Raw genomic sequence first — 16,538 nt, 5'->3', positions numbered from 1 at the left:
CCATTGAACAGGCCTAAGTGGTGATGTCTAATTGCTGACTTACACTAGTGTTCTATAACACATTAGCTGCACAAATTTGTTGTTACAGAATACTAGCTTAGCACCTAGGATTTGGGACCCCTAACTTCTAATGCTCATTATAGAATTGCCCCCTAAGGGCTAGATTCAGTAAATGGCACGGAAAAAAAAAAATTGGTGTTCAATCTTGTTCTATAATGAGCACTCAGAGGTGAGCCCCCATTATAGAACAGTGCTGGTTGCAGATTTCAGTCTAATTCCTAGAGCCCAATTTGGGCCCATATTCCCGGTATTCTATAATACTGACCCAGCCATCCACCTCCCGTGGCCACACCCCCCTTTGGGTTGGTCACCATAGGATTTGGGTGCACACTTTATAAAATAGCACATAGCAAGATTTGAGTGTAAATTCCAATTGCTGCCAATTAGCAACCAATTAATGGCACTAATTGGCTCGCTAGCCAGTTTAATTGGACGCAAATCTTGGATCGGTGCCCAAATATCAGTGCCCGATTTTGGGTGCCATATATAGAATCTGAGGGGGGGGGGGGTAAATGTTAATCTGAATAGATCTTGTAAAATGGGGACCATAAGGTTCTGTTTCAAGCAGAGTGCATTGTGGGGTCTGTAGTCCTGTAATCCTGTAAGCTTTCCAACATGTACACCTAATTGGTTCTGTCAGTCTCAGCCCTGTACTCTGCCTCTCCTCCACTCCATGTTTAGATTTATGTTTCTCACCTGCCCTCCAAGCCTGGCCCTTTTTCCAGGAATATCCTTGTCAGTGATTAAAATACTTTCTATCCCTCTTCCACCCCTCCCCCCCCCCCCCCCCCCCCCCCTGTGTTCCTTGTTGTTGATGAAACACTGGGAACACACATTCAGTAGGCATTTTCTTTCTGCTACTCTGGCTGTTACTATAGACCTCATTCCCTGGCAGCAATGCTGTTGACAACCACAGTCACTGTAGAACAGAGGTTCTCAACCCAGTGCTCAGGACACACCCAGCCAGTCAGGTTTTCAGGATATCCACAATAAATATCCACAATGAATATGCATGGGATAGATTTGCATATAAATGAGTAGTGCATGCAAATTTATCTTGTGCATATTCATTGTGAGTGTCCTGAAAACCTGACTGGCTGGGGGTGTCCCGAGGACTGATTTGAGAACTCCTGCTCTAGAGTCTCTTTCCTAAACAATGACACTCTGACTCCATGGTCTTTCCAGAGGTACTAATGCACAAAGGCTGCCTTAAAATACAGCTGCCTCGGTAAAATTTAGCGACTTGCAAACAGCGAGCAATGCACAAAGGACATCGCAAGCAAATGAGTTGCACGGACCCCCCTTTGTGCATCGCTCGCTGTTTGCGAGTCTGAGCTGTCAATTGCATTTGCCAGCTCCTATGCACTGGACCCCTACACCTCCCCCCCCCCCCCACACACATATAGACAAAATTCCCTGGTGGTGCAGTGGATCCCAGAGCTCCCAACTAGAGAGTTGCACAGGGACAGAAATCTTACCCATCCCTGCCCGTCCCTGCTGGAATCTTACCCGTCCCCACCCATCCCCACTGGAATCTTACCCATCCCCACCCATCCCCGCAAAAATTTAAACCATCCCAACCCGTCCCCACCCATCCCCGCAAGAATTTAACCCATCCCCGTAAGAATTTAATAGTACATAAAAGAAAGTTCCAGTCAGCTCCCTCAGTCTCTTTCTGGATTTGAGCCACAGCACTGTAGGCAAGGAAGGAACGGAAGTTGGAACTTGGAACTCTGGTGCGCACATGTAAGATTTGTCTCTGATTCACTGGCAGTGTGTGCTGAGAGGCCGCCACATGCACGCGCCAGTAGGTCAGATGACATCTGATTCTCGTGCCTGTGTCAGAGCAGAGGTCTGTGCACCAGCCTGGGAGCAAAGAGGATTAATAGTAACATAGTAAGTGACAGCAAATAGACCTGAACGGTCCATCCACTCTGCCCAATAGTCACACTCATGATCAATTCATCATTAAATCAACGAGTGTGATATTATATACTTGATTATGGTTTTTCTTTCGTGTTTCTGGAACAAAGACCACAGAAGTCTATCTGGCCCCATCCTTATGTTCCAACTGCTGGAGTTGCCATCGAAGCCCACTCCAGCCTATTCATGTTCTCATTTGTGGGAAACAGACCGTAAAAGTCTGTCCAGCACTGTCCTCATGTTCCAGCCACTGAAGTTGCTGTCTAAGCCCTTTCCAGCCCATCCTACACCAGATTGCCATGTATGAGACACAGACCATACAAGTCTGCCAGGTATCAGCTCTAGTTCATCACAGCCAGAGTCACCATCTAAGTGTCACTTGACATATCCACACACATGCAGCCATTTAAGGTTAGGTTTTATATAACTTCCATTTTCTAATTAGAGATCCTCTGTGTTCATCCCACGCCTTTTTGAATTCCGTCATCATTTGTGACTCTACCACCTCCTTAATGGAAGACTTTCCACATTTATGCTGTTAAAGCAAGGAAGAAGAGGAGGAGGAGGAGGAGGAGACAGCACTCAAATAAATTGGTATTCGGTAGATGAGAGGCTGGTGCAGGTGCAGGTGCAGCTTACACTTTCATGGGAAGCCCACAGAACTGGTTCCATCCCCGCAGCAACTGCCTCCGTCCCCACGGGAACCCCGCAGAACTGGTTCCATCCCCGCGGGAACCCCGCAGGAACTGCCTCCGTCCCTGCGGGAATACCGCGGGTTCCGCGGGATTCCCGCGGGGACGGAAACCATGCAGCTCTCTACTCCCAACACACCCCCCCGCACCGCAACAAAATTCCCTGGTTGTCTGGTGGACCCCGGACCCACCCCCGGTGCCTTCCAACACCCTCCCTGCACCTCCTAACCACCCCTGACAAAATTCCCTGATGGTCCAGTGGCCCACATATACTCCACTCCTTCCCCTGCACCCCAGCAACTGACCCTGGTGATCTAGCAACCCCTCCCCGATACCTTAAAAGTTGGGAGGAGCAACGCTTCCACCCTCCTGCCTCAGCGCTGCCTTTTCCAAAATGGCAGCACCCAGCCCTTGCCCGGTACATTCTTGGATGCCCTGGGCAGAGGGTAGAGGGGTCTATGCACAAGCAACTACCTTATGGGGGGCAGTCTGCTTGCACTACTACCACTACTACTACTACTGTTGCCCATAATGACAGATCCAGACCTATTGTAAAATTTTGCACGTTAAAGGTAGGTGCTCCATGCAAAGAATGGTCTGTGCATTGCTCGGAATACTCATTTTAATACTAATGAGCTCCTCGTAATGTATTTGCATAGGGTTTTCGGTAGCTTCTAACAGCACACGGAGCCACGGAAATCCCCTTTGTGGATTACTAGGTAAATAACATTTGCATTAGACTGGCTACAAGCATCCTAAAGCAAACCTTAATAGCACGGTAAGCTTTGTGCATTGGGCCCCGAAATCTGTTAAACAGATTTAACTCATGCATGTGCTTTAACTCATGCAGTCACTTTGATCACTTCCCTGACTTCAAGCATAGTAATTTAGTGAATGCTGGCAGATAAAAACCTACACAGCCCATCCAGTTTGTAAGCTCTTTTGAGCAGGGACTGTCTTTTCTTCATGTTCAATTCTGAAGCGCTGTGTACGACTGGTAGTGCTATAGAAATGATTTGTAGTAGTTTGTAGTAGTCCTTGAAGGAGGCCAAAACTGCCACACCCACTTTTTTCTGCAAGTTACACTCCTTCATGATTAAACGCTGGCATCACAAACTGGGCAGTTGGCAGTTTACCACAGGGCCAGCCATAGAAAGGCAATTATATAATTAGCAGTTTTGGAAGAGTGGTTGTGTATTTTGTCAGCAGCATAATCACATTCAGTGTCAATTCCTGATTAAACCAGCCATCCAATAATGTTGCTGATTATCAACAGTGTATTTGCTAATTTTAACCTTAAGATGTCATCCTCTCCCTCGCTCAGATAAATGTAGGTATTGTTTAAATACATGCATTTAGAGCATATGATGTAAATGTAATATAAAATCCTGATGTGTCTTTGCTATTTTCAGGTGTGCCTGGTACTGGCCTTGCTGTTACATTGTTCTGTCTTTAAGCAGCACTAGTGCACCCATTTCAAAGCTTTTCCGCTTCCTGCTTTTGTGTCCAATATTATGGAATGCAACCTGCCCTCATTCCAATGCAAAGTGGGGCGGATTCCTTTATAGCCTGGGATGAACCATTGCTTTATCTAGTTTTAATTGCAATACCTGTGGTGTTCTAGTTGCTTACCTACATAAATGAGCTCATAGAGTAGTAAACTGACTAGCAGAAAATAATGCGCCATGTAGTTACAGCATGTATTTTGCCAGTGGTCTTTTGCCAGAGCAGAATTTAGAGCATGGGTGGCGTCGGTGCGTGTAAATTATAATATTCTGTTCTTTACACGAGTTCTGACTAACATCTAGGTACATCTATTTGACCATTGTTAGGTTCTACTCTGTGGTAAGAGAAGAAATAGTTTTCCACTTTTGTACATCACCAGACCCCTGAGGAAGGCTTTTATGCCAAAACATGGTCCTGTGTCAGGTCTTAACTGCTTTGTCAATAAATATATCCTATGACTACATTAGTGTACAAGTGTTTGTTGGAAGATCCATCTACAACCCTACAGATCTTTTTTTCTTCTGTGACAGTCGTAGTGGTTTTGTGTTGTTCCTCCACCCTGATGGTGACTTTGCTGTTAACATCTAGGTACAGGCCTTTACACCAGTTATAGGGTTGGTGTAAGTGATCACGTCTTCAATGTGCACCTGCTTTTCTTTATCGATTACTAGTGCAACTGGCCAAAAACATACATATATTTAGGCTAGAGGAAAAGTGCAAGCCATGCTTTGATGGCATGTACTTTACTATTGGGCATGTGCAAAAGCAGAGTTTGGGTACATGCCCACTGGCAAAGTATGCATCATCAAAACATGGCATGTAGTTTTCCTATAGGAGATTATTTATGCACATTAAATGATAACTTATGTCATGTGTGTCAATGGCTAGCATAGCACCATTTGTGTGTTCCTGCTTCTTAAAACAAGGTGGCTATATTCAAGGTGCATGTGTTGAGTACGCACCCCCTGTCAGGCCCTCTCTTCTCCCTCTCTCCACATATTTCCTTTCCCTTCCTGGCCCTGCAAAACTCTCACAATTCTCTCCCTCCCCCTGCTCCTCCCATGCCTTAAAATCATCTCCAGTCTTTGCCCAGGCAGTGGCAGCAGCACTCATGGGCTGTCTGCAGCCTGCACCAGGGCTTTTCTCTCTGAACCGTCCTGCCCCTTCTGATGCAACTTCCTGTTTTCTGAAGGGTGGGCTGGTTTAGAGAGAGAGCCCCAGTGCGCCTACGAGTGCCAATGTGATTTTAAGGTACCGGGAGAGGGGGAGAGGGAAGTAACGGTGTGAGATGCACCACCTGTTCAAAGTTCCTGGCTACACTACTAGAATAATCCCCTTAAGCTTAGTATTTCCTTTTGGTCTCTCTGTTTTCACTTGTATATCTGAAGGAGGCTGTTACTGCTGCTGTTTCTCATTGAGCAGTATTCCTTTAGATGAGCCTTTCTTTTGGTACCTTTGCCTGTCCTCCTCCTTCTGTGGGTTTGTATTTCCTAAATGCTGCCTTTTTGCCCTACTTCTTTAGTGAACAACACCTGTCTGTTCATTCTCTTTCCCTTGCTAACATGCTGGACATGATGATTGTTTGCTGCCATTTCACTGCTTTTTATTGCTCTCCTTAGCTCTTCTGTTTCTTTCAAGGCTTACTTCATTTTATCATTCATGTTCTTAGCCCTTCTGAAGTCTGCAACCCTCATTCTAGAGGAATTTGGTTCTGATTCAGTCTTTACATTAAATCACACAGTATGGCGATCGCTGGTCAGCAAGTTATCTTGTACCATAACTTGAATGATATATGTTTTCTTTTCCAGCAGACCCTACTTTCCATTACTGTTACTGTTTTTCCATTTCTCAGTACCAGGTCCAGTATTTCTCACAATAACTGGGCTCCTTGGTCTAGATACCTGAGAAACTTTCAAGGAATCCAGTATCTCGCTACAGCTGGGACTTTCCAGCTTACTTCTGGTAGATTTCAGTCCCTTATTTAGAGCATCTGACCTCTGCATCCTATCCTTTGGGTGGTTTCTATCATACGTATATCTGTCTTTCTCTGATGATGGTGACCATTGAATTACATCCTTTGGACCCTTTAGTTTTTCTCAGGGATGCTCGCATGTGCTAGGTGCTGGTACTAAGGGCTAGATGCATTAACCAAACGTTAAAAAAATCTAAATCGTAAAAGTGCTTAACGAATTTGAAACAATGAAGAATGCACAAAAAAAACAGCTCAGAAATGTTCGGTGCGGTATTGAAAAGTACAATGTATCAAGCGTTCGTAATCCCCACCGTTAATTTGCCCCTTAAGCATGCGCAGAGCAGCCACAAACGTATTAAACCTATGTAGGTTGCTTACATCAGACTGGGGCGTGCGAGGGGGGGATCCCAACCTGCAAGCCTTTTAGTTGTCTGATCTAGCAGAAGAGTGCAGTTGAAGATAACTGTAAAAAGAATGACCCTCGACTCTCGTAAATCCCCTTTTGTAACAAAAGACCTCTTTGCAGCTTGTTTACAGTACTGGGAAAATTGGCTTTAGGGGATAGCAGAGAGTGTTAATTTTCAAAGCTGTGGGAGAAGGGGAGAGACAGGATTTTTAAGCTGCAGGGAGAAGCAGTATGTTTTGTTTTGTAATGATGCAGGGGAAAGCGGAGAGCCACGTGTTTGTGTTTGTATCTCACTTTTCTTTTTAAACATGCTGGCTTGGATTTTTATGGTGCAGGGGGCAGCGGGGAGATGATAGCTCAGGCCTTAACGACAGGTCTGAGCGCACGTAAAATTTCTGACGGTAAATGATTCGTTGCAATCGTCGGTATGGTTAGTGCATTCCGAATTGTCCACATTTCAATGGTAGTTTCTCCTTTGCATTCCGTTTTCGTTAGCTGCTTGCTTCGTAGGAAAAAGGCCTTTAATGCATGCAACGGTTAGGCATTTCCTTCGTTAAAGGGTTGTTAGAGGGTTGTTAAGGTTTAGTGCATCTAGCCCTCAGTCTTGCAAGATCAGATAATGGTGGTGTCATGTCTCAGAAGAAACGTTGGACACAGGGTCATCTTCACTATTAGATAGACTAGGCAGTTGACTAAGGCGGCAGTTTGTGGTGATTGGCAAAAAGCAGATGCAGTCAAGGCAAAACGATAGGTCCTGACAGTCACATAAACTCAAAGAATTACCAGTGCTTACTTTAGCCTGCAATGACGATGGGTAGTTTTCAAACAGGGCAAATATCTTTTGGAAAATGGCCTTACGTGTTTTTTTTTAATCTATGAAACAAAGCTTAATAAGTATGATGTTCAATATATAAGATTGTTCTGTTTGGGTGATTGTGATTTTTATGCTTATCAAAATCTCAGCAAGAGGACCTGAATGATAAGGAGGGGGGTGAAAGCAAATAGAATGTTAAGAATTATTAGGAAAGGAATGGGAAAACAAAAATGAGGACGTTATAATGCCTTTGTATCACTCCATGGTGTGACCGCACCTCGAATACCGTGTGCAATTCTGGTCACCGTATCTCAAAAAAGATATAGTGGAACTAGAAAAGGTACAGAGAAGGGCGACAAAAATGATAAAGGGGATGGGATGGCTTCCCTATGAGGAAAGGCTAAAACAGCTAGGATTCTTCAGCTTGGAGAAGAGATGGCTGAGGGGAGATATGATAGAAGTTTATAAAATACTGAGTGGAGTGGAACTGGTAGATGTGAATCGTTTGTTTACTCTTTCCAAAAATTCTAGGACTAGGGGGCACGCAATAAAGCTACTAAGTAGTACATTTAAAACAAACTGGAGAAACGTTTTCTTCACATTGATGTAATTAAACTCTAGAATTAATTGCCAGAGAATGTGGTAAAAGCAGTTAGCTTAACAGGGCTTAAAAAAAGAAAAAGTCCATAAGTCATTATTAAGATGGACTTAATTCACTGCTTATTTCTAGGATAAGCAGCATTTATTTATTTATTTATTTGCTGCATTTATATCCCACATTTTCCCACCTATTTGCAGGCTCAATTTGGCTTATAATATAATACAACTTCAATCACATTGATGGAATAGAGAATCAGAGTATATATAACAGATAAGGTGCATAGGAATATTATGGTAACCATATTAACGGAGGAGAATTTCAGAATTATTGCTGTTAGGTTCATAAGAAAATTATGTTGATTAAGAAGTGGGTAAATGGATAACAACATAACAATGATATAAGGACAAGGGATAATTGTCAGTAATTAGGATAAATGGATAACAACATAACATAATGATATCAGAACAAGGTAGGTAATTAGAGTGTAAATAAAATAGGCAAAATGAAAGAGTTCCAATATACATTGTGTCTGGTGTAGTTTAGGAGTCAGATCGTTCTGAGGGATCCATTTTGTACGCTTTTTTGAACAAGCAAGTCTTCAATAGTTTCCGGAAGGTCATCAGGTTGCGTGTTTTTCTTATAGTGGTTGGTAATTCATTCCATTGTTATGTACAGATGTATGAAAAGCTAGATGCATAAAATGTATTGTACTGTTTTGGGATCTTGCCAGGTACTTGTGACTTGGATTGGCCACTGTTGGAAACAGGATACTGGGCTTGATGGACCTTCATTCTGTCCCAGTATGGCAACACTTATGCTCTTATGTGAAGGTGCAAGGCTGAAGGTTCACCTAGAGGGCTGTTAGTACTGTTCCATTGGCTCTGGCTGAAGGCCACAGGATATTCGGAGTAGCAGCATCAAGTGACACCAATAACGGAAATGAATCCAGCAGTCTCGGTTTGGAGGGGAGCTAGCAGTCCATTTCCCACAATTACACTACACATGGGAATTTTTTGAGACATGGAATCATAGAGACTGTGGCCTTGGCTAAGACTCTCAGCTTGGCTTCCCATCTTGGTGTGATACCATGTCCTTTATTATCTTATACAGATGAAACTGATCTACAGTATGTAGTTTCAGCCGATTTCAGCAATAAAGTCTTGTGCCGGATGTGTTAGTCCATTTAGAAACTACAAATAAGGATCCACAAAAAATTATTTGGACCAGCTTAATAGCTATGTGATTAACGTCTCAGGAGGTTCTGGAGTGCTCCAGAATGTGCTGCAGCCCTTTTTTACCCCCACAATTTCCATGTTATGGCTGCTCAAGACCTGCTGCCAACCACCAATCACCCACAGAAGGGAGTGCAGAGGTGAAATCCAGCCACCTGTCATGCTACAGCTGCTCAAGACCTCCCGTAGAATTTTTCTTGCTAAGTTTGGTGGGCCTTTCTGTGCATCGCTTGGAAATGGCTCTGCATCCCTCAGAATGCATATTTACATACTGATTAGCTCATTGTAATATTTTAGCATATGCTTCACGTCTGCTACGGCGAGCAGAAAAGGGCGAGCAGAAGCCCTTTGTGAATTACTTGCTGACTACCTTGCTCGCTAAACCAGCTAGAACCAATCAAAATCACACATTGCTGCCCCGATAAGTTTTGTGCATCGGCCTCCGAGAGTTCTTTGTTTCATCAGGTCTTTGCAAACACTCTCTTTAGGTCAGTTTGCACTGATATGATAAAGAGAGCAAGGTTTTCATAAGATGGTCACAAATGCTTGAAGTTAGTCCAGTTAAAAGGTCTAATCTGCAGCTAGTTTATTGATCCTTCATGCTATATCACTGATGCCAGCATTAAAGGTTTGCCATCTATTTATCCGCCTTTCATATTCCAGCTAGCATTTGACTCTGTGCAGCAAATCTTCATTTGACTGTATTTTTTTTTTTTTTTTAAGTCTGGTAGCACATTAAACTCCTTTAAATGGAGTTTTCTTGTAAACATCCAGAGGCTCTTTCTTCACCCATACCAAGCATTCCTGGCCAGCACAGACCATTCCAGATCAATGGTATCACCCGTCTCTGTAGGCCTGAGTGCTATCCCAGGTTTCCAGGCTGTGGGCGCGCTGAATCACCCTCTGCCTGAGCCATTTGAAAACAGCCAGCACAGAATCAAGTTCATGTTACCCTGGAGTGAGGAGTCTCAGTAGTGTAGAACAGTGTTTCTCAAGTAATTCAAAGAGTGTCCTGCCAGCTAGTCTGGTTTTCAGGACATCCACAATGAATATTCCATGAGATAGATTTGCAGGCACTCAGGATTTGTTCTCTCCGCAGAAAGAGGCGACAACACAACATAATGGATATCCTGTTGTCTCCTGACACCACACAATGAATTGGCATCACAGGACAATAACTTTCCTATTGTCTGTGACACCACACAGTAAGCTGATATCAAAATGTTAATAGTTATCCTATTATATAACTTTACTAGATCAGAAAATGGTTGTTCTATCATCTAGTAACATCAGTCAATGAATTGGAAAAAGTTAATTTCTGTTTTCTTACGCTGAAGTACCAGCAGATGGGGACACTTAGAAATGTTTATTTTCCTGCCACCCTTCTCAAGCACTGGAAACTTTAATTTCAAATAGCTGTCTGAAGAAAGCACATGCCCTCCTGTCTTGCCTCTCACTGAGATATGAGTACTCAGTCTGGTTCCACTCCTTGACTACTCCAAGCTTTGCTGTGAATGGACAAGCAGGTATGAAAGGCAGGGGAAAATATTTCCTCACTAAAAAGGGAACTAAGAAAAGACCAGTCTAAACTAAATTTGAATCCAAGCCAGTGAAAGTATGATTGCAAATCATAAATGAAATGCAGTTCATGGAGAAAAGTAAATACTCATGTGTAGAACATAACCTGAGGAGAAGAGGTGAGCAGAATGTATCCACTGAGACAGTAGGCACCACAAGCTCTAGCTCTACCTGTTTTCCAGAATGGACCCAGTGTTTAATGATCTCCCCATCTAAGCACTTCCTCCTGGTCTTTTAGATGGCCATCCTCGTGAGATATGCTATATGGAACCCAAAATAAACCAATGACTAAGAACTTCAGTAGAAAAATTTTAAATAAAAATAAAAAGGAGATGCAGTCTAGCACAGAATAAAAAGATACAAAACCACTGACCCTATCCTCTCAAACTCAGCCATACTGCCAGCACCTTAGGTCACAGTAGCCAAGGTCAGCTGTATTTATTTTAGCTCTCCCTGCTTCATACTTCTCACCTTTTCATCCATTTCATGCTTTATCTTCTCTTTTTCTTTCTATTTTTGTTCTCTCTCTTTTTATTTGAATTTTATTACATTAAGCTCTTTGGGCTTCCTGCCAAGTCTTTGAATTTCTTGATTAAATACTTATTGAATGTGGCAACTCTTAGACCTTTGTAACAAAGAAGGTCTTTAGAGAAGTGAACCAAATCTGCAAGAACATTGAGTATTTTGGAGCTGACATCTCCCAGCTTCCCTCATCTTCTCATGGAGCACAGGACTTTCATACAGGGTCCCTTACAGGGATGCACATGTACTATGTGTGTGGAGCAGGCATACAGAATGCTCCATAAACATGGGATTTCTTGTGTGTGGCATATATATGTTACATTGTGTATGCATATGCTCTCACTTACAGATGTGTAGTGCAGACACTCATATATTTACATGTTTATTTCCCATTTGTCTTTCCTTGTTTTCTTTGGTACTATTACTATTTAATTCTGTAGCGCTATTAGACGTACAAGTGCTGTATACTTGAACCTGAATAGACAATCCCTGCTTGAAAGAGCGTACAATCTAATCAGGACAGACAAACAGGACAAATAAAGGATACGGGAATTACTAAGGTGGGAATGATAAAACATACAAGTGAATAGGGGTTAGGAGTTAAAAGCAGCATCAAAAAGGTGGGCTTTTAGCCTGGATTTGAAGATGGCCAGATGGAGCTTGATGTACTAACTCAATATAAATGATAAGTAGTAGTATTAGTAGTAGTAGGAAGTCTATTCCAGGCATATGATGCAGCAAGATAAAAGGAATAGAGTCTGGAGATAGCAATGGAGGAGCAGGGTAAAGAAAAGAGATTTACCGAATAAACAGAGGTCCTGGGGAGGAGTGTAGGGAGAGATAAGAGTGGAGAGGTATTGCGGAGCTGCAGAGTGAATGCACTTGTAAGTCAATAAGAAGAGTTTGAACTGTATGCGGAAATGGATAGGGACTTGAGGAGAGGGCTAATATGATCATAGCGACACTGGAGGAATATAAGTCGTGCAGCAGAATTTTGAACAGATTGAAGGGGAGAGAGATGGCTTAGTGGGAGACCTGTGAGAAGCGAGTTGCAGTAGTCTAAGCGAGAGGTGATATTAGTATGGATAAGGGTTTTGGTAGTGTGCTTAGAAAGGAAGGGTCTAATTTTGGTGATATTATAGAGAAAGAAACAACAGGTTTTAGCAGTCTATTGGTTATCTGTAGAGAAAGAGAGAGAGGCGTCAAAGATAACCCCAGGGTTACAAGCTGATGAGACAGGGAGGATGAGATTGTTATCCACAGAGATAGAGGAGAGATGGGTTTAGGGGCAAAGATAAGAAACTCAGTCTTAGTCATGTTTAGTTTCAGATGGCGGTGAGACATCCAGGCAGCAATGTCAGACAGGCAGGCTGATACTTGGGCCTGGATTCCTGCTGAAATTTCTGGTGTGGAGAGGTAGATCTGGGAGTCATCAGCATAAAGATGATAACTGAAAATCATGGCATGATATCAGAGCACCAAGGGAAGAAGTATAGATGGAAAAAAGAAGAGGTCCCAAGACACAGCCCTGAGGTACACCACATGATAGTGGGATAGAAGTAGAGGAGGATCTGCCAGAGTATACAATGAAAGTGTGATGGAGAGATAAGAAGTAAATCATGAAAGAACAGAGCCCTGAAATCCAAGTGAGAATAGTGTATCAAGGAGTAGGCGGTGATCAACAGTGTCAAAAGCAGTAGATAGATCGAGAAGGATGAGGATAGAATAGAGACCTTTGGATCTAGCCAGGAGCAGGTCATTGGAGGCTTTAACAAGGGCTGTTTCAGTTAAATGAAGAGGGTGAAAGCCAGATTGAAGTGGATCAAGCATAGCTTGAGATGAAAGAAAGTCAAGACAACAGCGATGAACACATTCAGTATCTTGTCTTGGATAGGAAAGGAAGGAAGGAAGGAGAGAGATGGGCTGATAGTTGGAAGGACAGGTTGAGTTCAATGAAGGTATTTTGAGGAATGGTGTAACTACTGCATGATTGAAGATATCAGGAACAGTTGAAGTGGAAAGTGAAAGATTGAGGATATGACAGATAGAAAGGATGACAGTAGGAGAGATAGTGCTAAGTAGATGGGTGGGATAGGAACAGGTAGTTAGTTTGGAGGAGGAAATAAAATGTGCAGTTTCCTCGTCAGTGATTTCAGAAAAGAAAGAAAAGGAGGCAGGCATAGGCGCCATGTATAAGAGGCTTGGAGAGGCTAAGCCTCCCCTGCTGTGCTCTGAGGGGTTTAAATTGTTTATTTACCTCCATCCTCACAGCAGGAGCTGCAGTGAAAGCCCTCTAGCCTTGTGTAATCAGTTGTAGAAATTGGTTTATGGTTTGTTTACCTTACTGCTGGTAGAGCAAGAGGGGTTGGCTGGAGGTGTCCTGGGTTGCCAGGGAGATAATTAACGAGGATGACTTCCTGACCTGCACTGAGGACAGATAGCAGCAGAATCGGATACTGGGCTAGCATGATCAGAAAAAGTCACCAGACAACAAAGGTAGAAAAGATCATTTTATTTTCATTATAGTGTTTGGAATATGTCCACTTTGAGAATCAGGTGCTCAACATTAAAAGTTTATATTTATTTACTTATTTATGGCATTTTATCCCACATTAAACATGAATTAGGGTGTTTTGTGGCTCTACATGAGAATTGTGATGATATGATCCCTTGTTTCATATTGTTGACGGTCTGCATTTTCTGTATGGGTGGTATATTGGTGTGTTAGGTTCTGCCTAGTGTAATATTTATGGTACAGTAAGGTTCTGAGTGTGTTTTTGCACAAAGTTGTGCATAGTGTTTTGCAGTTGAGCGATTGTGCTTAGAATATGCTTTGAGCAACCACTTTATTCTTTGACATATGATACATATCTAATATCTAAATTTAATAAAAGGTATTAATTATGTCTTTTTATTTATTTTTTCTGTGTGTTATCAGACAATTATGGATTTAAGCTCCACCCCTGGCCCTACCCCTAACCCCGCCCCCTTTAGCCTCTCCAAACAGTTGGGCAACCGACCGCCTATGGAGGCAGGGTTTGAAGTAGGAATGGACTAAGGGAAGAAAAGTTGGAGATGACTTGGTTGAGCATTCAAGGTTTTAATCTTGTGAACCTTATCATGAAAGTACTCAGCCAGAGTCTGGGGAGAAAGTGAAGGGGGAGTTGGAGGTAAAGGTACTTTGAGGAGAGAGTTCAGTGTGGCAAAGAAACGCCAAGGGTTTGGATATAGTAGTCCTGTTTGGCAAGTGAAATAGCAGACTGGAAGGAGGTCAGCAAGAATTTGAAATGTATGAAGTCAGCATGGGCACGGGATTTCAGCCAAAGGTGTTTGGCAGATCGGGCGCAGGAACGTAGGTAGAGGATTCTAGAGGTCAGCCAAGGCTGGGGTTTGGTACACCTCACAGAACGGGGAATGGGAGGAGCGAAGTATCCAGAGCAGAGGAGAGAATAGTATTATAGGAAGAGACAGCCTCATTGACAGACTTGGATAACATAGTGGTTGACAAGAGGTTTGAAACACTAAAGGACAGCGTAGAAGAGTCAATAGCCTGAAGATTCCTAAATGTATTGGTGGAGATTGGACGGGACTGGGGGGGTGGGGGGGGGGTGGGGAAGGCTGTTTAAGTGTGAAAGTTATCAGATGATGGTGAGGGTTCAGAAACTGGAGAGTGAGCAGTTGGAGAAGAATATAAGATCAAAACAGTGGCCATTCTGGTGAGTAGGGGTAGTGGAGCACAGTTGAAGATTGAAAGAGGATATTAAAGCGAGAAACTGAGAAGCATACGAGTCAGAGGCTGTTACAGCAATGGGTTGTTGGGGTCTAGGCCTCTCACATCTGCTTGGTGTTTCAGATTACTACCCCCATCTCCTCAGCTTCATAGGTATCTTTTAGCTCTAGGGACTCAAAACAGGTTAAGAATACACTGAACAGAGCTATTGTTCTTCATAGAAAAATTACTAGTTTCCCTACCAATGTGATGAGCTCTACAAGGTGATGACCTTCATGAAGCAGAATTTAGTGAGCATTAATTAACATAAGAATTAAATTACATTAAAATGTATTTAAAATATTTATCATCTGCTCTTTTGTCTAGTAAGGCATACAGGGTGAATTACAATTCAAAAACATAAAACATCAAGTTACAATTCTTTAATACAAAACATAAAATATACAAATCCAATGCTAAAAATAACAAACAAGTCACAAAAACATAAAAACACCATTGAATAGAACAAATCAATCAAACCCACTGAAGACCAGATACTCAGCCAAATCAGGGAAGAGAAAAGAATGCTAGGTAAAAGTGTGTGACCAGGCCTGGTCTTGGCTACTTTGATATTGTACCAGTTTCTGGGATGTGATGTTTCCTGCCTTACAGCCTGAATCTCTTCCCTCAGGAGATCATATAATAAGGGTTATGAAACAAGGTATAATGTACAATTTGTTTGTTGACTTCCAAATGGCGTAACATGACAACCACAGTTCTCTCAAGATAAGTGTGCCTGTCCATTAGGTTACTGGAAGCTCTTTGAGGAAGTGCTTCAGCCATTCATGGCCATACATAACTGAAAATCTAAATATAATATTAGAGAGTCGTATTTATTATGATATTTACCCAGCCCTCTGCAGAGATAGCTCTGATTACTGACTCACATTGCTGTCTGGCTTCTTCTATTGTTGCAGGTGATGCTGGTGCTAACATCATAGAGGTGTCAAAGGAAGCCCGCAAGCGGTTCCTGGGACCACTGCACCCCTCATTCAACCTGGTGAAGATCATCCGCAGCTGCCTCTCCAAGACATTGCCCAGCAATTCACATGAGCTGGCTACAGGGCGGCTGGGTATCTCGTTGACTCGTGTCTCGGATGGTGAAAATGTGCTGCTCTCCCAGTTCAACACCAAAGAGGAGCTCATACAGGTGAAGTGTCATATATACTGGCAGTGCTTGTTCTTACTGATCAACAGGGGGTCCAGTTAAGGAGATAGGGATTTGCATTACTAATGAGTCATCTACATGATACTTTTGTTTTATTATTATTTTGATCTGGCCTCCAGCCGTGGTACTGAGAGATGATATTTACAACTACCTAGTGTCTTTTCCTCTATTTTATATCCCACCTCAGCTCACTGAGACTAGTCACTACAACAGCAGTCCTTGACCAGGTACCATGCATCAGTGGGGCTCCTTATGGAACCCTGCAGTTATGTATGGTAGTGAGCCCATGGGCCTA

The 16,538-nt window shown here is 42.8% G+C and overlaps 1 protein-coding gene across 3 annotated transcripts in view; it reads left to right on the top strand.

Moving 5' to 3' along the window:
• Positions 1-16,538, top strand: part of PNPLA2 (patatin like phospholipase domain containing 2) — a 123,774-nt gene that overhangs the window by 38,930 nt on the left and 68,306 nt on the right. For all 3 annotated transcript variants that reach the window (XM_030201260.1, XM_030201261.1, XM_030201262.1), the window contains exon 2: positions 15,993-16,225. In XM_030201260.1, the coding sequence (XP_030057120.1) occupies positions 15,993-16,225 (233 nt within the window). The remainder of the gene's footprint in view (positions 1-15,992; positions 16,226-16,538) is intronic.

The sequence above is a fragment of the Microcaecilia unicolor genome, chromosome 4 (assembly GCF_901765095.1).
Source record: "Microcaecilia unicolor chromosome 4, aMicUni1.1, whole genome shotgun sequence".
Taxonomy (NCBI): domain Eukaryota; kingdom Metazoa; phylum Chordata; class Amphibia; order Gymnophiona; family Siphonopidae; genus Microcaecilia; species Microcaecilia unicolor.
Note: the sequence above shows the minus strand (reverse complement) of the source record. Positions and strands in the feature narration are given on the sequence as shown.